General features: G+C 42.3%; 3 protein-coding genes across 3 annotated transcripts; 2 read left to right on the top strand and 1 right to left on the bottom strand.

Moving 5' to 3' along the window:
• The first annotated feature begins 4 nt into the window (after window positions 1-4).
• LOC119742624 (malate dehydrogenase, mitochondrial-like) lies at window positions 5-7,931 on the top strand. The gene is made up of 8 exons (XM_038218750.1): window positions 5-220; window positions 1,340-1,592; window positions 2,673-2,782; window positions 3,908-4,111; window positions 4,602-4,700; window positions 5,374-5,424; window positions 5,813-5,914; window positions 7,788-7,931. The coding sequence occupies exons 1-8, from the start codon at window positions 143-145 to the stop codon at window positions 7,914-7,916; spliced, it is 1,026 nt and encodes a 341-aa protein (XP_038074678.1). The 5' UTR covers window positions 5-142; the 3' UTR covers window positions 7,917-7,931.
• A 1,474-nt stretch (window positions 7,932-9,405) lies between these two features.
• LOC119742623 (transmembrane protease serine 3-like) lies at window positions 9,406-18,715 on the bottom strand. Its single transcript, XM_038218749.1, is given in 12 exon segments — window positions 9,406-10,459; window positions 11,461-11,609; window positions 12,224-12,489; window positions 13,261-13,471; window positions 13,660-13,845; window positions 14,783-14,902; window positions 15,275-15,296; window positions 15,298-15,386; window positions 16,011-16,148; window positions 16,253-16,354; window positions 18,128-18,262; window positions 18,482-18,715. Coding segments are annotated over 12 exon segments (1,713 nt in total). The 5' UTR covers window positions 18,606-18,715; the 3' UTR covers window positions 9,406-10,288.
• Window positions 18,716-21,142: 2,427 nt separating this feature from the next.
• On the top strand, window positions 21,143-23,193 carry LOC119743327 (tocopherol cyclase, chloroplastic-like). The gene is given in 3 exon segments (XM_038219731.1): window positions 21,143-21,639; window positions 21,642-21,818; window positions 22,460-23,193. Coding segments are annotated over 3 exon segments (1,206 nt in total). The 5' UTR covers window positions 21,143-21,251; the 3' UTR covers window positions 23,101-23,193.
• Window positions 23,194-23,460: the final 267 nt, after the last annotated feature.

Here is a 23,460-nt window from a genome sequence, read left to right as displayed (position 1 = left end):
GATCGACCTTTCCTCTGCTCGTTTCGCCGGTTCTGGCTGCAAATCATCACATTTCACTAATTTCGCCGCATAATTTTCGGATTTATACAACTTGTATTCGAACTTTTTGTTGTAAAGACCGTTAATTTAGATCGCAGTCAATATGTTGAGATCTTGTGTACTTTTGAGGAGGGCGGGAACGCCAGCCCAGGCCAAGCGATTGCTGTCGCTGTCTGCTCAGGTAGGCCGTAGGCCGTGCGGTTAATAACGGTAAACGTGCGACCATGGACTGGCAGTGGCACGTACGCCAGCTGTACAGCCGGCGCGGCAGGCGGTGTTTTTTTTTGGGGGGGGGGGGGGGGGGGAGGGGGGATCGGTCGGGATGGGGGTGGGGGTGGGGAGAAGGAGAAAGCAAAGAGTGGCGGTCTTCTTATATCCTTGACCCTCCATAATCTGCGCAGGTAACGATTGCAACGCGCGCTCGTTGTCACACACAATGAATGCGAGTACTAGTCCTAGAACTATCAGACTATGAGGCTCCACTACGTGGAGCCTCATAGTTCTAGGAGTAGAATGCGAGTACGTAGAAATAGGACCGCGTAGCTTTAGTTTAGGGGGTCTGACGATACTATTACAAGTGTTAATAACAACTTCACCCAAAAATATGAAGTGACGCCACTTTGTTTATGACAATTGTCATATTTATTAAAATGTAATTGATGATCATGATGTCCATGAAAATTTTTGAAAAGACATGAAAAATGAATCTGGGACTGAGAAACACTTCCAAGTTTGTTACAAAATACTTTGGAAACGCACTTGGAAAGAATTCCATACCTAGACATCACTTGACACCCTGTGCTCAAACCCTATGAGAATGGTCTGAAAAAAAGTGTTTTGTACACAACCAAAGTGAAGTGGCATCTGGATAATTAATACAAAATGTACATTCTTTCCGAAATGAAAACTATTGTGGTGTGGTAAACAAACAATGAAAGAGAAAATAGCCTTTTGAAGTTTTGTACAGAATTTAAAATTTTACAGTTTTACACATTTTAATAGAAATAGGCTCGTTGGTCATGTGACTTTTCTCCATGGACAAAGACAACAGATCTTGACATGACGGCCAAATTTATAAAATCCCAACTTAAAAACTTTATAGGTTACACAAATGTAATTTACCTGTCATAATTCCTGATATCTTTGGTTATTTGGTATTTCACTGTGGATTGTCAAAGTAACTGTTGTTGGGACTGCTTTCATCATCAACAACAGTCATTTTGCCAGAATGTAAACCAGAAAAAAAAAGTTTCGCAACTCTTACATTGACAATTTCTACACTTGACATTGTTGTCCTCAGGACCACCAGAAGGTGGCCGTTATGGGTGCAGCCGGTGGCATCGGCCAGCCCTTGTCCCTCCTGCTCAAGTTGAACCCCATGGTCAGCAACCTGGCGCTGTACGACGTGGTCAACACCCCCGGTGTGGCAGCTGACCTGAGCCACGTGGAGACGCCGGCCAAGGTTGCAGGTTACCAGGGAGCGGAGCAGCTGCAGCAATGCCTGGAGGGGTGCCAGCTGGTTCTCATCCCCGCCGGTGTACCAAGGAAACCTGGTGAGCCGTTGAAGATTACGGCATCGTGCCATAATGTGTAGGGCCTCCGTACACAAATGGTGGATTACACCTGCTTGGCCTACTCAAAGAGAAGTGAATATCTACTGAGGTGGTACCACGTACTTGCACAGGTTCAATGTTCGCAAACTTTTGTGATAAGTTTGCCATGAAGTGTGTTCACATCAACTTTAAAACAAAAATTGGGATGTAAAATCTATGTATCAGACTGGGACCATGAGTGCAAAAAAAAAAAAAACGTGCAAAACAAAATCAGGCCAACTTTAGTCACTCTTTAGCGGACAAAAATGCAAACTAATTTCAGTTTGAAGCTGAAGACTAGACTGGTACTTGTCCAACTTTTTGACAAAGATTGATTACATGGTGGCATGTATGGAGGGAATGTACAGAAAAAAAGTCTGGGTACCGAACGTTTCTTTTGGCTTCCTTTTATACTAAGAAGTTTAAGACTGTGTGTGGACTGGTTGTTTCGTGTGTCAGTCTATTTTCTTGTGTTGCATGCTTTCATATGTTTTGAGACTCTGATACACAGTACTGAGAGTCCCAAATTTTTGGCAAAGTGATGTCTGTGCGAGTGTATTCTAAGTAATGGTTTCTAATTGTCACCAGATTAGTCTATTTGGAGTTTTCACAATAGCCCATGTTGGCGGTCATGACTTGAGATTTGCTCCAAAAATCTAGTCTTTATCAAGCTTTGTTGAATAAGCATATGAACATACAAACACAAATAACACCCCTGATCAAAAACTCTTCTAAATTTTGAGCTCATGATCAGTGGACGTCTACAAGTTTACTGATATTTTAGACTCTGTTACTTGTGAAAAAGATAGACATGTACCAACTTTTTGTAGTGATTTTATAATTTTGTATTTGCATCGAAGGTTTGAGTTCTTTCTGTAATCAGATTTTCATTATCTTTTTTGCTGGAAAGCTGGTCAAAAATGATCAAAAAGGCTAATCACTGACAATCCCTAGCCAGAGATTTTTGTTCAAGTATGTTCTTAAAAAGTTTCTGTCAATTTTGGTCAATTTTTCAAGAGTTAAATTTGTTGGCTGTCCTAGGAATGACAAGAGACGATCTGTTCAACACCAATGCCTCCATCGTCCAGACTCTGAGTGAAGCAGCTGCCAAGTACTGCCCCACGGCCATCATGGGAATCATCACTAACCCAGTATGGACAACATTTCTCAGCGTCATTATGTCACATTTTTCTTTAAACTTTCAAGTGGCACTGTCATACCATTTGGGGATCCATACAAACAGGTTCAAATTTGTATTACTATAGAAAATTTGCTGATAAGTAAACCTCACCCTGCTTACGTGTGTGTAAATTTCACAGAAAAGTGCCTTCAGGTTACCTAGAAAAAGGAGGAGGCTTTTGCTCTGTCAGCTTTTACCCTTTAATTACTGGATATTTTGCTTCCCTCTTCTTGAGTGCTATCCATTTGACTTATTGATTTAATGAGGTATGGGGATCCATACAAACAGGTTCAAATGCGTATTACTGAAGAAAATTTGCTTATTAGTAAACCTCACCCTGCAATCGTACATGTGTAAATTGCCAACTTTCACAGGAAAGTGCCTTAGAGTTAACTAGAATACGGAGGATGAGTTTGCTGTGTCAGCTTTACTCCTTAATTTCTGGGTATTTTGCTTCCCTCTTCTTGAGTGTTATCCACTTACTTATTGATTTAATGAGGTATGGGGAGAAAAGAGTAAGTAAAAAGTAAAAGTCTATCACAAGCCAATGTGGCCCATCAGGCCGGCGTTTATCTCTGGTTGCACTAGCATGAAATTACTAAGAATATTTCTATTCCCCCCTGGATGGGATGCCAGCCCATGGCAGGTTACTCCCCAGCTAATGCCGGTACCCATTTATACTCCCGGGTGGAGAGAGGCAAGGGGGGGGGGGGGGGGGGGGGGGTGAAGTGGCTTGCCCAAGGACATTACATATGGCAAGTGGCTGGATTTGAACCCCTGACCCTCTGATCATGAGTCACAAACCCTAACCACTAGGCCACACTCCCCACTAGGGGGAAAAACCCATGGTTATTCACAATATGTATTTCAACTTATGGCATGCATGGCCAAAAAATCTGGAAACAATATGGGTAGAAACTATTAGGCAACATCAACAAATGGACGTCATGTTTGGCTGTTGTATCTGTGGGTAAAGGAAGGATTTTTCAACAGCTGTTCTTCTATATTGTGAAATACTTGGATCGTAACGACCCTTATCCTTGAATAGATTTTTTTGGTCTACTTTTTATGTGCATGACTTTTGTAAACAATTCAGGTCAATTCCACCGTTCCCATCTGCTCTGAAGTCTTCAAGAAGGCTGGAGTCTACGACCCTAACCGCATCTTTGGGGTGACCACCCTGGACATTGTCCGATCCAACACGTTTGTCTCGGAGCTCAAGGGCCTGGATGTCAGCACCACCTCGGTGCCGGTCATCGGCGGACACTCGGGGATCACCATCATCCCGCTGCTCTCACAGGTAAATGGACACTTTGAGACACCAGAGGGCAGTAGACAACCTGGTGCTTAATTTGAGACAATAGAGGGCAGTAGAACAAACTGGTACTGAAAGCATTGCTCTAGCTGTTGCTCAGGTAATCCATCACAGGGCAGTTGCTTTGTAAAGTTACCAGAGTTGTAACAAGTCACTGTGTTGTGACACAAGTCAAGTCAAGTCATTTTAAGGAAGTTACTCGAGTTGAATCAAGTCATTAGGTCAAGAAAATTGACATGAGTCAAGTCACACTGTGTGGTCGAGTCGAGTCAAATTTATGCTCGAGTCAATTTGAGTCACTGATATTTGAACAAATTTCAGAATAGAAGAAGGAAATCAAGGTACCAGTTTATTAGGAAGACCCAAAGACATAAAATATGCTGCATGGTACCCAATAGACAGTTTCTGCTGGACGTTTCTACCAAGATCTTGTTGATGCAAGAACTGCATGTCCGTGTTTGTATTGTTTCGTCAGACCCAGCCCTCAGTATCGTTCACAGATGATGAGCTGGAGAAGCTGTCTGATCGTATCCAGAATGCAGGCACTGAGGTGGTCAATGCCAAGGCTGGAGCTGTGAGTATCTAGACAATCAACATCATTAATTTAAAAAAAAAAAAAACACCTAAAAACAAATTGATGCAAAACTCTCAACACAGTTATTAACAATCTATTTTCCATTTCAAACCTATTATAGTAGATGTATGGTTACAGCTATTCCTTCAGTAATACAGTCGAGTCTCATTAATACAAACTCGTTCGGACCTAGCCAAATTGTGTGTTATATCAGAATTTTGTATTAAGAGGAACATAAGTCCCATTCATTGTGCAGATAAATGCACAGTCAGGACTAAGGCTTTGTGTTTGTTATAACCAGAATTTTGTATTAACAGAGTTTGCACTAACGAGATTCGACTGTATATATAAAAAAAGTAATAATACACCATACCACTCTGTATGCACAAGTTCACCTCTGCAGAGGACATTTGAGACATTGTTGTCGATGCAGGACAGTTCAGTGGTCTGCAAAAAGTCTTAGAATGTGAATAAAGTATCGAGTCTTTTGTGAATAAAGTATCGAATCTTCAGTAATTGAATGAACAGCACACACCTTCATGCACAATGGTCATAATTGTGCCCTTCACTTGTTATACTACATGGCGCCCTCTAGACATCATTTGTGGAGTCCAATTCATACACTTTTTGAATGTATGTTTTAATTAATGGACATTTTCTTATTAAACTACAGGGTTCTGCCACATTGTCCATGGCAATGGCTGGTGCAAGGTTTGGAAGTTCGGTAAGTCATTGGAATCGTTTTTTTCTACATCATAACTAAATTTCATTTTCTAAGATCCAAAACTTTTCCTCGTAGATTCCCTTCAATTAGTAAATGTGTATCGACATCAGTTTGCAGAAGTTGACATATTTTTATAGAGAAAAGTGACAATATTGGTCTCAGATACCCTTTTCAAAAGTGTTTTTAGTGGTGTCGTCTTGCATGTTGGCCATGATAACAGTTTTGTTTCAACTCACAGAAAATCTTGTCACCTATTTAAAAGTTTAAAATTTAAAATTCCCACATTGACCCCGCATTTTTCCCCCAAAAAATTTACAGGCGATGTACCTACCTTGATTTGAGAAGTAAAGAATTTTTCTCAAGCAGCAAATCGTATTTTTATTCACAGGTTCTGAAGGCTCTTAACGGTGAGCAGGGAGTCGTCGAGTGCGCCTTTGTCAAGTCAGATATCACAGAGGCTGGATACTTTGCCAACCCAGTTTTGCTTGGGGTAAGACGTTTGATCTGATAATATTTTTATTTTTCTGTACAGATAAAAACTTTGCTCGAAAGAACCAAAATTGTGTTGCTTCGATGTTAGGTAATATACAACATTTGCAAACATCAAAAAACAAAACTATCAAATCATTATGAAATACCTTACTTGACTGTAAGTGAATAATAGTCTCAAGCATCCTGTGAAATCATGGCACCTAGGGGGCTGTCATTTCCAAGAAAAGTGGAATTTTGTATCCGTTTCCAAAGATGGTTGGCCGAGCATCGTTGGAAAGACTGACATTTTTCAAATATTGCTCCCAATTTAGAAAATTAGTTAGTCCCCATTTTGTTTGCAATCGGTTACACATCCACAAACGGGTGCAAGCCAGCTAGTCTGGTTCCCTGACTGACAATTCCCCCGACATCAACTCGTTCCCATGGGTACAAGATCTTGCTGCACCATGTTGTTTCCCATCATGCCTTGCGTGATCTCAACCCCTGGAATTGTGTAATTTAAATGTGTCAAAATATGGCACATTATAATTAGGCTGCAGTTTATCCATTTTACGTGCCGACGCCATCTTTAAAATGTTGAAAGTTGTGTTTTTGAAGAATCAATCCTTTCAAACATAAGGTTTGGATGTTATGTTATTTATCCAAGATTTGTATTAAAGGTACGTACCCCTTTCGTCCCTTTACAACCGCAGATACAGAGTTTTTTTAACGAAAACGAGGCTGCCATAATCCATATCGTGCAGGCTTCGCGCAGTTTGAATATTCGTACGTGACGTGACATACAAAGCACGCGAGCGCATTATGGGCGCGCTCAGCGTGCAGTCTTCGAAATGCCCGAGCAGTACGCTCTGAATAGCCAGTCAGCATCCGTTTATGTGTACATTGTGGCCAGGGGTTAGTGAAGCAACGCGCACGCGCCCATGGAGTAGAGGCTGCCCGGACATCTATAAATTGCTCTGTTTTGTCTGAAGTAGGGTCAGGGAACCAGACTTCAAGAACAGCTTTTTTTTTTCTTTTTTTTTTCAGCATCTATGAACACAATATAGTGTAACCCCCAACTCCATCCATTTCTGAAAATTACAGCAAAGGCAAATGCTGTATATTCACCTTTAAAGGTTTGCATGGTGAAAACATCAGAGAAAGTTTGCAGTTGCATTATATGACGAAACAAATTCTTGTGTGAGTTTGTGTGGTTCGGAAAAAAGTAGTGGGAGACTCTGCCCATTGTCAGGAGACTGAGTTTCCAATTTGTTTTTCAGAACCACACACACTCACAAAAGAAATTTGTTTGTTAACCTTATTCTTTTTTATCATTTAAAAACAGATTTTGCTTGCAAGGCAGGAGTAGCGATTTCTGTCACAAATTGGGGGGATTTAGGCCTTTTTAGTAAAGAGTCTCCGAACGATTGAATTTTCATTGTCAATTAAAAATCTTGAAGGGTGATACTTGATCATGTAGCTGCTTCTTCCTTATGCTAAGATTGTCACAAGTGTAGGAGGTGGGAAGTATTAGAAGATAATTGCAAAGTAAAATAATTTGCTGATGTAGTAAGGTTCAAATATTATTGCTCATATCATCTTAATAATTAGTTCCAAACATTTCTCAGTTTTTTCAGCAGATGCCGGCTTTATCAAATGCAATTTCAGGCTAGACATTATGTATTCCGAGAGAACCGAGCATTTTCTAAAAGTGATCAAGAGCCACCCTAGACTTACTTTGTTTCTTATCTGCGAAGCAAATGTTCTTAGAAATTTTAAAAAGACCCACCCCTCCAAAAAAAATAATTGTCTCATTGTCATGGACGAGGGTAACATTTTGCCACACGCTGGTTCAGAAACATTAACTTGATATAAAACTCCTGTTTTTGCAGCAAAATGGTCTTGAGAAGAATCTGGGTTTCGGCAAGCTCTCCAACTTCGAGACAAAACTACTTGCCGATGCCATGGGTGAACTGAAGGGTAACATTGCCAAGGGGGAAGACTTTGTGAGGAACAACTAAACACACAAGCCCCCCCCCCCCCCCCCCCCCCATCCTAAACTTCTAAAACAGATAAGTCCCATGACGCATAATCACTTCAAGGGCATTTGGATAAACTGGTTTTCTGATCTGATGCTGGTCTTCAGTGACTTTATACCCAAGGGGTCCGGGCACCAGACAATATGAATATGTTAAATCCATCTGTTGAATAGTATTTGGGGATTTTGAACAGTGTTGGTATTTACTCATTATATCAAACAAGGACAAAATTAAATTGTTTTTTTCATCTTCCAGGCATTTTTTTTATCTCAGTTTCTTACAAACAATTCTACAAAAACTTGTGTTGCTGCATTTAAGGTTACGATAATTAGAAGAAGAATCCGGTAATTTTGTGCTGAAAACCTTTATACAAAGCTCCTATTAATACTCCTAAATAAAGTCCGAGTCTGTCATGGTAAATCAGTTTTTGAATAGAATTCCCACTAATTTATGCCTTTTATCAAAGATAAAAACTGCATGCAGTGACCCTGAGTATCTAATATTGTGCAAATGCGTATCAGTTAAAGATAGCTTTTGAAAAGTAGTAAATTTTTCTTCCTCATGTAATATATATGGCAAATCTTTATCAAAATAATTTTAGAAGTGTGATGCTCTGGCGTTAAATTTGATATTTCGGCAGAATACATTTGCAAGTATTATTCGCAGATTTGAAAGCCTGTGACAAGTTAATGGTACAGATTTCCTGATTTTTGTGATCTTTTAGGATTGTTTATATTTGTGATGTAAATGTAATGTGTGTGTGTGTGAACCTGATGTCATGCATGGTAGACACAGATATAAGTACTTTTGCGCAGGGCTGTCCCAAATATTTGATCATCAACCGAATATGAGAAAAGCTTTTTGCCGGTTTGAATATTGGAAAAAAAAAAAAAACTACGCACATACACACACGACTGTGATGTTACTTTATCATAAAGTTGCTGCGTTTTGTTTTCAGGTGCCACTTTTTTTGGTCGACGGTAACTTTTCTGTCGACGGCTGTTCATTGTTTCTATCCTTTTAGCTGGTTAAAGCCCTTGACAGTTGTAAAATACTTGCTGCAAAACACTCTATAGATTCAAATTAGGTTTTTGCCCTTCACCGACGTTTTAACACTGTATACTCAGTGTGTTACCTCCCGAGTGAAACTTGGAAAAAATCACTCGGATGCGCTAGAAAGCAGGAGCTCGTGGGTTCGAGTCCCATCCGAGTGATTTTTTCCAAGTTTCACTCGGGAGGTAACACACTGAGTATACAGTGTTTAAACGTCGGTGAAGGGCAAAAACCTAATTTGATTTGTATCACCCCAACGCAAAATTCCATCTTATAAAACTGTATAGATTGCCGCACGCAAATTTTAACTGGCGCACTCTGCATGCAACTTTTGACCGGAGCGGCACGCATTTACAGCTGGCAGTTTCGAATATCTGAATATTCAGTCAAACACAGTTTTGAGTAATTGAGTACTAAATTATTCGACAATGGACAGCCCTACTTTCACAGGAATAAATCTTATATCTGCATAATACTGATTGCTTTTGTGATAAAAAGTTAATGGGGAAAAAAATCAATCACCTTATTTGTTGCTTTTCCTACCTTTATTTACTGTTTACAGACTTTCAATTTGATATGCATTCATTTGTACTAATGCAGCGGTATTAAAATACCAGGCATGCAACTGTGAAGTTAGAAAAAAGGAGGAAATTTTAAACCACGCTAGACTTCGTACGGTGTTTTTCAATTTGTAATGACATCCATGAGAAGTAAAAATACCAGGAAATCAGCGGATGAGAGGAAAAGTTGCATGCCTGAATACCAATAATATAGTTCTTGTTTGTGGATCTGTTTTTGTTTACAGAGTCAAGATAAATAAAGTGACCCAGTTTAAAGTAAATTCATGTAACTTGAGTTTTTAATAAAGTTCATGGTCATTGAATAAATATAATACATACAATAGATGATTTATCGCAGAGGGATATATTTGAATTGGATGTGAACCACCAAAAGTTAACTTTTGTTTTTTTTGCATCCACGTTTTCGGTCTGGGTTTGGGCATTGTCAAAATGTACCTTTTTACATCATGTGCACTGTGTTGCTCTAGGTCGCTGAAACTGCAAAAGGCCTTATGTGTTGCAGGTACCTCAAGAGGGCATTCTTTCTTATTTTTAGTAACAATGAATGCACATGCCGATCCCAGCAACGCAAAGCCATTGCCCTCTGACTCCGCCTTCATGCATAAGGTCTATATTTCTATAATTCATTATTTCCACAATTTATACAAACAACGGATAATATCTTGGAATCATTCGGATCCTTCGGATTCGATTAATTTAATATTTTATTATTGATTTTAGCTAAAGTCCATGTTTCTTTATGTGGTCTTCAATCCACTGTGTGAAGTGCGCCACTTTGGTATACACCCCTGGCTTGTTGGCCATGGCGCACCCACGGCCCCAGCTGGTGACCCCGACGAGGTGCCAACGACCGTCGGACAACTCACATATCAGAGGCCCGCCTGAATCCCCCTGAAGAAAAGAAAAAAATAAGAACATTCAAAATACATGTACTGCCATAAGTGACATTTAAGGCACAGGTTTCTGAAAAAATAAAACTTCATGACTTTCCCCTTGTATTTTAGTTCACTGTAGCCTCTCACTGAGACTGAGCCTTTCTTGAAAACACACACACAAACGATAAATTTCAGTGTTCATTACGAATCTCGCCTGCAATTTTCTGCACCTTAACAAATTGACTGAAGGAGTCGGGGGTCAATTTCACGTTTGTCAATTTTTCTTTTATTCTCAGAAAATCAAGTAGACTCAAAAATCAAAATAGATTTACCCTAAATGATTTTGTTGCTGCTGACTGGTACAATGTATGTTTAATATTGTTATAATTTGTTACTTTAATTAGCATGTAATAAGTACAACTTCAAATACAACACGGAAAACAAATTTGGTGAAGCACCTTTCCAAAAAGCAACATTTACTGTTGTTAAAGTGGACTTTAAACCGACATTTTGAAATCTCAGCCATAAGAACATGAATCAGATTTTTTCCATCAGAAAGTCACACAGCCTCACTTTTTATATACAGTAGCTACATTGCATCTTCCATTGTTGAGTTTGTATACGTCATATGTGACCCAGCACAAAACCAGTTGAAAATTGCATCGCTGTATTTTGAGATCAATGAATGAGGAATATCGTACCGGCAAAAATGATCAAACATTTAGAATTGGGCGTTAGAAGCTAGAATAATGAATATATGTCACTGTTTATGTAGTTAATTTGTAAATTTCTGGAGGAGTTCATTTGGGAAACTGTTAACGATTAAATTCTTGATTCTAAAAAAAATTCTGAGGCCTCAAAATCAGGAACTGAACATGTGTATAACTCCGTCAGATTTGGTCTGATTCCCATATTCTATACCACATTGGAAATTTTATTCAATGTCCTTTGCAATCAGCATAAAATCCCAATTTTCTAAAATTGGTTTGTGCTGGAGGGTCACCTTTGATGACTTACCTGGCAAGCATCAATTCCTCCAGCCAGGTACCCCGCACACATCATGGTGTCCCTAACCATCCCCTTGTAGACATCCTTGTGGTTACACTGACTCTGGCTTAGGATAGGCACGGGGGCCTCCTGAAGTTTCCTGGCTTGTCTCCCTCCCACTGCACAAAGAACAAAAAACCAAAATGCAAGATCTGAGTGTTTTATATCGTTGGTGTTTCTCGGCGAGATTTGATCTATCACTTAGGGAATGTACTACAACATTTGCTTTGCTGCAATTTTCAGAAATAAATGGATTTGGAAGATAAGTATGTTATAGCAAATATTAATAACTGACTTGTTTCACGTTTTGGGCTTGTAGATGCTGGAAAAACCGAGAAAACCAATCATGTTCTTGTAGTCTGGTTCCCTGACCCCACTTAAGATGAAACGGAGCAATTTATAGACTTTGGGGAATTGTAAGGTCAGAGAATCAGTCTAGCAGGCTTGTACCAGACCCTTACATGTCTGTAATCAATTGCAAAGAAAATGCGGAATAACTAAATATGAAAATTTAGGAGCAGTTTTAAAAAAAAAGCCAGTTTTCTCCAACGCTGGTCGGCCCGACCAGTGTTGGAAAACTTTCGATCAAAGATGTTATTTTTAAAATATGTGTTGCGTTTGCCCCTCTACATATTTGTGTAAGCACTGTACTAGATTGCAAACACTGCGCCAGCTTTTACTTGTACAAGGCGCCGCTACGCGGTGCTGTACGATCTTTGCATTTCACCCTTACTTTCCGTCAATCCCCATCCCGTCACAAAGCAGTGAGTCTTGTCCCTCATGTCCAAATCCTCGTCCAGGCAGGCCACATTGACTTGCTTGCCATCCAGGGACAGGGACCTGTCTAATACCAAGACGGCCAAGTCGTTCTGCATGGTCTTGCTGTTGAACTCTTTGTGCTTGATGATGTGCTTGATGTTTGCCTCTTGCTCGCCAGAGCCAAGATGGAGGTCGATTGTATGCTTGCCCAGGTGCACCTTCCAAGAGTTTGCGTCATTCCTGGTTTGATAAAAGAAAAACAAATATCTTGGAGGTGGGTAAGATCTGATGTACACTTTCCTGCAGTATCCCTTGTTTGTGGAGTTGCACAGGTTTACCACAGGATTGGGTTTTGACCTGTACTGAATAGGTTGTGCAGACTTGATATGAACTTAACTTTTAAGAGGTTACATTTTAAAGTATTGCTTTCATCACTGAGACCCGAACCTCTTTAGAAATTGTGTGATTTTTGTTTTCTTCACAGAGACTCTATTGGCTTGTTTTGTTAACTTTAAAATGTAATGTACGTAGTCTTATCAAAGATAGATTGTAGATGTGGTTTTTTCACCAATCTGCAACGGCCAAGCCCTTGGGGGAGTGTGGCGTAGTGGTTAGGGTTCGTGTGACTCATGATCAGACGGTCAGGGGTTCGAATCCAGCTGCTGGCCATATGTTGTGTCCTTGGGCAAGCCTCTCATCCCCACTTGCCTCTCTCCACCCAGGAGTATAAATGGGTACCGGCATTAGCTGTGGAGTAACTGTGATGGACTGGCATCCCATCCAGGGGGAATAGAAACATTCCCAGTCATTTCATGCTAGTGAAACAGGAGATAAACGCTTGCCTGATGGGCGATACTGGCTCGTGACATAAGGAAAGCCCTTATTCTCCAAAGAACTTTGTTACGATGAAACCTTACTATATAGTTTTTGCTTTATTGGTAAATTGTAAAAGAACACAACCCAATCTGATCAAATCTTTCTTTAATTTAATCACATTGTATCGAGACTTACATTGTTTTCAAGAAGCAGTGAGCAGCCGTCACAACAAGGTTGTCCCTGACCAGCGTCCCGCCACAGATGGCCACCTGCCGTCCGCTCTTGAACCGATGGAAGAGCTGGGCCTGCCAGGGCCAGGAGCCGGCCACTGCCTCTACGCCGCCCACAATACGCTTCACAAATAACGGCTGCCAGGTCGGTAACTGCCTTGTGCCGCAACCCACGTCTACAGAGCAGACCAGAATTGAAGAAAAAACAAAAGGTGGCATCACAGATGAATCTCATCATATCTGCGTCATTTATATAAGTTGACTACCTGAGAAGGAGGGCCCGATTGGCGAATATGAGTTAGACCCAACTTTTTACTTCTTCTACCATAATACTTCTGAAAATCTGAGTGTAAGAACTTGTCACCTTTTTCCGGGACGCACTCTTTTTGCTGGCAACTCTCAAGCTGAACTTCTTTCCCGGCGCAGGCAATGCTCAGCTCGTGGCACAGTCGGTAGCGCTGCCGCTGACCAGGCCCACAGTCGGTGTTGCAGGCCGACCATTCACTCCATAAACTCCAGCCGTACACGGGATCCCAGGCCGACTTGACATCTGCGATGGGAATGTCATAAAAGCAATCCGAACTTTTATTTATAAATGACAGATTTAATTGTCCTCTACGAGGGAAGAAGATTGAAGTGAATTTGGGAGTGTGGCCTAGTGTTCAGGGTTCACGACTCCTGATCAGAGGGTCAGGGGTTCGAGTCCCACTGCTGGCCATATGTTGTATCCTTGGGCAAGCCACTTCACCCCCACTTGCCTCTCTCCACCCAGGAGTATAAATGGGTACTGGCATTAGCTGGGGAGTAACCTGTGATGGACTGGCATCCCAAGGAAACCAGAGATAAATGCTATCATGATGGGCCACATTGGCTCATGACAGACCTTACCTTTTTTTTTAAACTGCATGGTTTTTTTTGTAGGAGAAACAAATTCATAATACTGCATTTATCACAGAGAAATTCATCAGGTTTTGTTTGTTTGTGTGAGCCTCTAACAAACAAAAAGGGGGATTGGGCTGAAATTTTTTTTTCTGTGAAAGGTGACTCGCTTTCCTAAATGTTCAGGTTAGAGTGGAAATATGTCACTAAATTGTAACAATTTCTCAGAGATATATATTCTTCAAAAATACAGGTTTTTATTATGTAAGATTTTTCTTGTTTGATTTACAGATTTTTCTTTATTTTATAGACCAAGGGTTTTTTTTTTTTGGGGGGGGGGAATGCCCTATGAGATGTGCCTTAAAGTACAACAAAAGTGAAAATAAGCACTTCTTGAAATGATTGTTATCATACGGAAATGATTTCATAGGACTCTGTTCAGCATGCAAAACTGCTGAGTGTGGAAAAAACAATCTGCTTGGCAATTGCAAACAGCCAGCATTACTGGTAATTTTTGGGGATAAAGGTTGATTTTTGCCCTAATCTTATAAATGATGCATGTTTTCTTGGGCGAGGTGCAATTATGACGCCGTGATCGGGTTTCTTACGGCAGTTAGTTTCATCCGAGCCGTCCCCGCAATCGTTGTCCTTGTCGCATCGCCATCCCTGAGGCACGCAGAAGTCTTGATGGTGACAGGGAAAGGCTCCTTTCCAACAGCGGTCCTCCACTGAGATTAACAAAGGAAAACAAAATCATCAACAAAAGTGGTAAAGAAAACCCCAGTGATTTACATAGCTTCGTCTGGTGGATCTTGTGATAAAATAACGCTGAGTCAAAAATCAGTTTCTTGTCAGAGCTGTTTAAAAAAAATTATGGAGGTGCCCTTTTTCGGGGGGGGGGGCAGATTTTCCAAGGTGGCCATTGGGTTCTTTCATTTTTGGGAATACATATTGATGAGAATTTGACTTGGAAGAAACATATTGACATTATTTGTATGCTCTGTCGATTTCTTTGGTTTTGTTTTGATATTCCAAACTACCCATTAAGTTGTTAGTTGAGCAAACTCATTTGAATCAAATGGTAGAAACTTTTATTTTACCTGTGCCGCAGATGTCAGCCGTTTTCATCCGACCAATCATTGCAGTCCGCTATGTTGTCGCACACCCAGGACCACTTGAGGCATGCCTCTCCAGAACGGCATCTGAAGCAAGCTACAGATCAGCAAAAAAAGATTTGTTGATCAAACTTAAGAAAACTCCCGAATATTCACATATCAATGTCCAAAAAATAATTCATAAAACTAAATCTGAATCTTGCGGGTTTGCAGAAACTCCCAACTCACAAAAAAAAGATCTAAGATATTAAAATTAACAATTGACAGCCTGGGGCGAATCTGACTTTCAGGAAAGGGGGTGGGGTTGATGTAAAGGGGGGTTTAATCACTTGAGTGAGGGCGTGCGGCTCCGGCCATGCCCCCAGAAATGTTTAACATCTACTGAAACAATGTATTCCCCTGCATTCTAAGGCAAGTTTATAATAAATTTAGAAACTTTAGAATTCCATTTATTAATTTTTTGTCCCATTTTACCAGTATCATGACATTATTCAGCAGCTGGAGCCTGGAGGACCCCCCCCCCCCCGATTCGCCACTGACAACTGACCCACCCACCCCCCCCCCCCAAAAAAAAAGTGACAAGTTTTTGTACAGCAATTACACTGCAGTTCCTGCCTTATATGAAATTGCTATGTGCTTATAAATATGGAACCTCACTTAATTATTGAGAATAGGTATACAAAAGGTGAGGATGATGGTAAATCGAGGAATCCTTACTTACATCTTATGTTCTTGCAGTTGTCCAGAAGCTCGTCTGCACCATCAACACACTGTTCAATGCCATCACATATTTCTGCCTCCTTTAAGCACTTGTTATCACAGGACACTGTGCGGCAGGTATTGGCTTCCACTGCAGAAACTGTGAATTTAAAGATTTTGTTTCTAAAAATGAATGAGCAAAAACGGCAACTTAGAGACCTCCTATATGATTGATTAGGTGACGAGGGGTCTTGCCATACTTACGACAGTTCTCCTCCTTTTCGTCCGACTTGTCCTTGCAGTCCGCATGACCATCACACAGCCAGGAATCGGACACCATGGTTGTCCCCTCTTCGCATGTAAATCCTGGGGAGTTGAATAAGAATAATCTTGGAATGCGATGTAAACCCGCAAACGAAGAAGTTTGACCTTGACTTGTCATAAGTTATAATTGGAAACCACTGTTTCTTTAATGACGTAATTTTAGTAATAAAAGTTTTAACCTTCGTAGTGGACCGTAATACGTTTTCAACTCTTTTCTTTCGTTGTGAGGATATCATGTTTCAAGGTTTTTATTTTATTTATGATACAGGTGTTAGAAGGCGATCTCAGCGGTCCATTGACTTCAAATATGCGGAGCTTGCTCTTCTGAGCGACGTGAATGAGAGGCACAAAGTTGGCGCGAGGGATACGACGCCACATGCCGGCGTTGTGCCGGCACAGTGCCGGTCCCACGCAAGCGTCTGACGTGATCGAAACCGTGAAACGCCGACATTTTCCCGGTGTTAAGCCAGCGTTTGAAGGGTTTGGGGCCGGCGTTTGCGCCGGAACTATGCAAGCGTATGAAGTGGTTGTAACGGCGTTGTGGCGGCGCTGTGCCGGCGTTGTGCCGGCCTTGTACCGGTGTTGTGCCGGCGTGCGCGTGGAGCCTGCTTTTTGTCGGTACTCTACATGCATACACTGCATGGGTCGGTAACGGCTGAAGTGCCAGTGCTATCGTGTCGGCGTGATGCTGTTTCTTTTGCCGGCATCGTAAGGGGTTGGCCGGCTCGCCTAAAGCCTAGTTTCCATATCGACGTAAAGCTTATGCAGACACTGCGCAGATAGTGCTCGGAACCGTTGGGAAAGTTGAACCGGGTTTAATTAATTGCTGATCGTCTGCAAGATAGTTTGCGTCTACGTCCGGGTCGTCGTGACATTTGTGGGTGAAATGTTTCCGTATGTCTGCGTTGCAGTTTGGGACTTGTTTGCGTTGCTCTCTGAGTTTCTTTTTGGCGATATGGAAACGAGGCTAAATTGTCTGGACAGATGGTAAGCTCCCATACGTCGGTCAGTATAAGTTACTTCCCTAAAAACCTTATAATCTTTGTTGGAATCTTGAGAATTGCATGTCCCTAACGTGATTGAACGAATTCAGAAGAGAAGACAAGTAAACGATTTCTGTATCAAGATGCTGTTTTTGAAGAAAAAAAAATTCGGTGATAGTCAGTCGTTGCAAATACAATTGCATGTAGTTTTGTTAGGAAATGGTTAGAAAATGTAGGGACTCACACATTGTAGGCCTACATAATCCATAAATGTTACGTCCGAGTACCACATTATAAAACTACGTTATTCTCCTAACCTTTTTGCTTAACGACTTTAAAGTAAGACTGATTTACTAAGTTGAGGATGAAATGTTCAAAACCTCATCTTTAGCACATGGATTTTTTTGCATTTTTTTTGTGGCTGAAAAACAAGGGAACCTGTGTTAACAAGAATGGAGTGCCCATCTCTCTTTCGTTAGCGATTGGGCCAGACTCATATGCTGCTGTGGGGGATCCCATAGCTGAAAACAAAGTGTCAATAAATTGTCTCGTGTGGGTCTTTGAGACGATAGATACGTAATATTGACCTTATTTGCAAGATGTACTTGGTGGCCTCATTTTTATTCTGGACGGGACGAAAATTCGGCTTCTACAAAAAAAATGTGCCTGTCTTCTCGAAATTTCAGCGGGGGACAAGGAGCACAGGCCTGGGGCCATACTCATAGAGTTCCGCCACTTTAATACGGTCTTAGTATCTGGTCAAGGGAGTAATCATCAAAGTAAGTGACTGTATCCCTCTTTAAACTGTGCCGATTGTTTAATGTGGCTATACCTGTGTATTTGCAATCGGCACCTTCATCGCTCTCGTCCTCGCAGTCGTAATACCAGTCGCACTCCAAGTCGCCATCGATACACTGGCCGCTGGCACAGGCGAACTCCCACGCCTTGCAACGCTTGTCGCTCTTATCTGAGAAATTATGAACTTTATTAAGCATAGAATGAGACTAAATATCCTGTTGAGATTTGGAATTTTGGAAAGAGCTTCCGTGACGTTAAGGCGTGTAGACGCACTTAATCAATAAGCGTGTCAATTTCAAGTCCAGCAGTGGGACCACACTCCACACCCTCCGCATAAATTTTTTTGGTTTTCTTCATTATTTTTTAATTTATCAAACATTGTACCTACCTTTAACGAACGACACAGGGCTGGCAGTTATCAGCATCCATAGATGTGAAAATAAGACCAATGACATGAGAATATGGTGCATGGTCAATCTGATATTATTGGAGTCATGCACAGCCATCACCATGTTGGACCGCGGAAGGCACAGGGAACGGACTGCCGTTCACAAGATGCAAATGAAGCCATCACGATCCATTCTCCTTATGCTGTTCTCTTGGAAGTTGAAACTCATTGTTGTTTTGGATTTGGAATTTGGGATATGCGCAGAGCTCGCAAAACGAAGTGGGGTTGTTGGCGGAATGGTGGGCCTAATTCTTGACTTAAGATGGACCGCAGATATGTTGAGCGATATATGGTCCAATAGTTACGGTGTTCGGCCCATGACGGAGAACATGGTGCTTGTGTCCTTGGGCAAGGCACCACACTAGCTTCTCTTTACCCAGGAGTCAGGGCGTCAATCGCTTCTCAAAAGTGTGTGTGGGGGGGGGGGACATACCTTGATTAGAAATAATACGAGCACGAATTGCGAAGCCCTTACAGCGTGGGGTTCGGGGCCCGCAAGGGCCCCGAAAAAAAATCGGATTCTAGATGCTCATGTGGTGTGATCTGAGGCAATTTCTGACCACTTTAACCAATATTTTCCCAGCAAAAGATATTAATTTAAAATCATTTTCGAGGTTGAAGTCATTGAATAAGCTATTATATTCTAAGCTAAAGGAATGGGGTTTGGGGCCTGAGGGCCCCGAAAAATTGTGGATTCTAAATGCTCTGTGGTGCGATCTGAGGCAATTTCTGACCACTTTAACCAATATTTTCTTAGCAAAAGATACATTGTAGTACATAATAGGGCCCTGTAAATGAGGCACGAGTTCAAAAATCTGGGGGGGGGGGGAACATTTGATATTGTGTCCCCCACCCTTCAAAAAGTAGGGGGGGGACACGCGTCCCCCTGTCCCCTTCCAGGATTGACGCCCATGCCAGGAGTATAAATGGGTACAGACCAGCGATGCAGGTTTGTAATCTTCGTACGTAGTAATGTTCAATATGTGGCTGTGTAAAAGGGATCGTTGGCCAAATTCATCGAGTCGCCAAGATGCAAAGAAGGGTAACCAGCCATATTATACAGCGCGTCCAAAACACCCGCAGCATTTTTTTTTTGCGAGGCTCTAGCGTCGCTGCGGAAATACGTACCGCCATTATTTTTATATCATTTTAAAGCTTGGGATCTTAACTTTATCCCTGCATAGTAAGTATTGGTTTGATTTTTAAAAAAGGTTTTGAAACGACACATGTTCAACTAAAGGCATGTTAAAAACAAACTCAACCGATTTCAAGGAAAATCAACCATGCGCATTATTTTTTAATGTGGAAATGCTTCATGTTCATGATGTGACGATCTCGTTGCCTGTTACTTCTGTGTTTCCTATTCTTTTCGATCCACGTAGACTACACCTTAAATAAATTCACAACATTGTTCTTCGTTTCAAGTTCAATTTTGAAATTCACGTGCAAGTATGTACCTATTCAAAAAGCGCGCTCATAGTGTGATTCGAGTTTGCATCTGATGTACCGCATCATCAAATTTTATTGAAATCGGTTGAGTTTGTTTTTGACATGCCTTTTTTTTTTTTTTTTTTTAAATACAACTAATGTTACAACTCTTTTAAATATCAAACCAATACTCGCCTGGGATAAAGTTTAGATTGCAAGCTTTAAAACTGTATAAAAATAATGGCGGTTCGTGTTTCCGCTTCGACGCTAGAGCCTCGCCAAAAAAAAATTTGTATTTGGGACGCGCTGTTTTTTGTGTCCCTTGATGTCAGCTTTTCCCTGTTAAAGTTTATTTGCGTTTTAACTCTCACAAAGTAGCCTCAATGCCAACACCTGAGAATGTTGGCACTTAGGTTGGTGGTTAGTGGAGGAAAAAGTGGCTGATATAGAGTTCAGGTGATATGAAGGGGGGTGAATGAAGGTGTGCTTGCTCTTCCGCAGGGAAATTTTGAAATTTACGTTGTTTTTTTTCTGCATTCGATTTTTTTTGGAAAATGAATTTGGGAACTTTAGCATTCCATTTTATTATTTTGACCTCATTTTCTAGTTTCTTAGCATTAATCAGCAATTGAAGGGGGGGGGGTGCGACACCCCATCCAATCTCCCCTCTAGATCCGCTACTGTGAATGGTAGAAAAGAAGTTGAAATTATTGATTCCCCCTGTCGTATATTCATTTTTGTCCGATTAGTAAGTTTGAACAAGCCAACACGGGCGACGGGCATGCACTGCAGTGAACAACCAGTCTTTATATACTAGGACAATCTTCGTCATGGGACGTAATGGTGGTGTGTTTTGTCTTGATTGATCTGCTGGAAAAGCAAATAGGAATTGGGATCATATCGGACATATTAATACGTTATTATAATTATATTCTTAATTGGTATCAGGCATTTTGAAACCAGTGAGCTCAGGTACATGCCTCGACTGGCCTTTCTATCTTGCATGCAGTGCGCCACCACATCTAAAATACTAGGCCGTGCAACCGGAAACCTAGTAGGCCTACTGCCGGAATGGAGGGGCACAAAGTTCATTTCTACCACTATATGACTTGCACTATAGCAAGTACATTATCTGTCTGTCATCTACATGTACATGTATTATGAAATGACTTATCAAGGACGTGTAGATATTGAAAGGTGCCATTGTTGAACCTAAAAAAAAGATAAGGACTAATCAATCTCTGTTAAGGCCGTGTGTCAATTTCTCATCTTCAACACAACTATGAGAGTGGAAAATCTGATTTTTATAAAGGAGTTTGTTACGATGGTGCGCATCAGCCTGAAAATGAACATTGGATGTTTTGTTTTACTGTCGACGTTGGTCTCCCAACTTGTGCTGGCTAACCAGTACGACCCACACGTCTACCCGAGCCAGGGACCGTTCATCGAGGGCTGGTACGCCCGTATAACTGACAGTTCCTCCCCGCAGTCTTTCGGCGTTCTCTTCGGTCGTGTGTTGCCCAAAACCAACTCAGGGCCTGCTGGCGATGCGACCCCACTGACGTACATAGCCATCATCCGCAGTGCTGGCGCCCAGGCACCGCTCGTGGTGGCGGAGGCCTACCCCGATCTCAACAGCATCTCCGTGACGGTGGACGGTGGGAGGCCCGTGGACGCGAACCGGACGACCGGAGTCCGGCCAACTTCAGATGGGCCGCTGAGCCGTACGGGTCGTTCACTGTCACGGGTGAATCGACAGTCTTCAACTTCACGATCGGAGACCAGAGTTTGTCTGGGAGCTTTGGGCCTCCGGTTCCGTGGGGCCGGATGGGAAAGGTGAGACCATCAAGTCACAATCAAGCTCTGCAGTAGCACAACAAGGATTCAATTTGGGGCGCACGTAAGACCTCATTTCTGGATAGGGTTTTGAACGGGGGAGGGGGGACTCATGGGGCAGTGGCGTAGCCAGGAATTTTTCAGTGGGGGGGGGGGGGGGGGCGCTGGGGGGGGGCTGGAACATTTCATGGGGGGGCGTCATGTAGATCAATGATAATTTTTTTAGAAACTCAAAATCTCAGTGGGGGGCGACTGGGGGGCGACAAGGTTTCATGGGGGGGGGGGGGGCTGGCGCCCCTCACCCCCCCCCCCCCCCCCCCCCCCCCCCCCCCCCCCCCCGTGGCTACGCCACTGTCATGGGGCTCACAGGACTCCAGCTGCATGGGGGCGTCGCGCCACGTGCCCTGTCAGTATATCGCCACTTTGGGCAAGTGTGCGTTGGGAAGTGAGTGACTGTTGGACACATCTAAAACGGCCGCAATTTCGACTCGGTGAAGTCAGTTTGTCCATTCCAGCTGGGACCGATCTATATAAACATGAATACAAGGGGCGGTTGTTAAATAACACTGTCGGTATTTATAACCTTCTTAATTTGTTGCAGCAAGTATAGGCCTGTGTCATTATCATGATGGAATAATTTTGTCCCATTCTCAGGTCCCGAGGGCTGGCTCAGTAATCTCCCGTTTGTCCCGCTCCACTGGTTCGTCTACAGCCTCGCATCGGTCGGGACCTACACCTGGGAGAACAGCGCAGAGGGTCTCAGTCTCCACGGTAACGCCACGATGCACCAGGAGAAGAACTGGGGAGACGGCTTTCCGCCATCTTGGATCTGGATGCAGGGCGTCGATGCAACCAGCTCCGCAGCCTTCGCGGGGAGTTTCGGCAGGCTGAGGTTCGCGGGGGGAGTATCGATACCGGCTCATCTATTCGGTTTCCGAGACTACGGCACCGGCACCGGCCTGGAACTGGACTTCCGCCCGGACAATTCGGTCACCCGAATAACCGCCGACGGATGCAGCGGTGTGGCGAGAATCGAAGTGGAATCGTTTTGGTACAAGGTCGTTGTGGACGCCAGTGCCCCTCCCGCGACCCTGCAGAAGTGTCTCAGGGGCCCGACGGAGTACGGATTCCAAAACGTCTTGGTCGAGAGTTATTCTGCGACGGTAGATATTTCTGTGTATGAAAGACGCTACTTCAGCTACCAGCTCGTGGAGAGGAAGGTATTTAAAGGAGCAGCCCTGGAATTCGGAGGTGAAGAACTCTGCCAGCAAAATCCGTGCACGGCAGAACTTTAATTTTGATGTCATAATAATCCTGATAAGGATGCTTAAAGGGAAGATACGACATTTTGCAAACATCAAAAAACGAAATGATCACATTATCACGAAATACCTAACTGGATTGTTAGGGAATGACAGTCTAAAGCAACCTGTAAAATCGTGGCTCCTAGTGTGCTGACATTTTCAAGAAAAATGGTATTTTTCCAATGCTGGTCAGCCGACCAGCGTTTTTTTTCAAAAAGTGCTACTAATTTTTCATAATTAGTTATTCCGCATTTTCTGTGCAATTATTGATTACACACCTGTGAAGGGGTACAAGCCTGCTAGACCGATTCTCTTACCTCACAATTCCCCAAAGTCTATAAATTGCTCCGT

Source organism: Patiria miniata, unplaced genomic scaffold, assembly GCF_015706575.1.
Source record: "Patiria miniata isolate m_02_andy unplaced genomic scaffold, ASM1570657v1 HiC_scaffold_6, whole genome shotgun sequence".
NCBI classification, from domain to species: domain Eukaryota; kingdom Metazoa; phylum Echinodermata; class Asteroidea; order Valvatida; family Asterinidae; genus Patiria; species Patiria miniata.
The sequence above is the reverse complement of the archived record's forward strand: the minus strand, read 5'-3'. Positions and strand labels throughout refer to the sequence as shown.

Bases quoted from the DNA above. Each gene is read 5' to 3' on its own strand.
- LOC119742624 (XM_038218750.1), top strand. From the start codon at position 143: ATGTTGAGATCTTGTGTACTTTTGAGGAGGGCGGGAACGCCAGCCCAG. The intron at 4,112-4,601 runs GTAAATGGACAC...TTGTTTCGTCAG, and splicing joins TCATCCCGCTGCTCTCACAG to ACCCAGCCCTCAGTATCGTT. The intron at 5,425-5,812 runs GTAAGTCATTGG...TTTTATTCACAG, and splicing joins GTGCAAGGTTTGGAAGTTCG to GTTCTGAAGGCTCTTAACGG.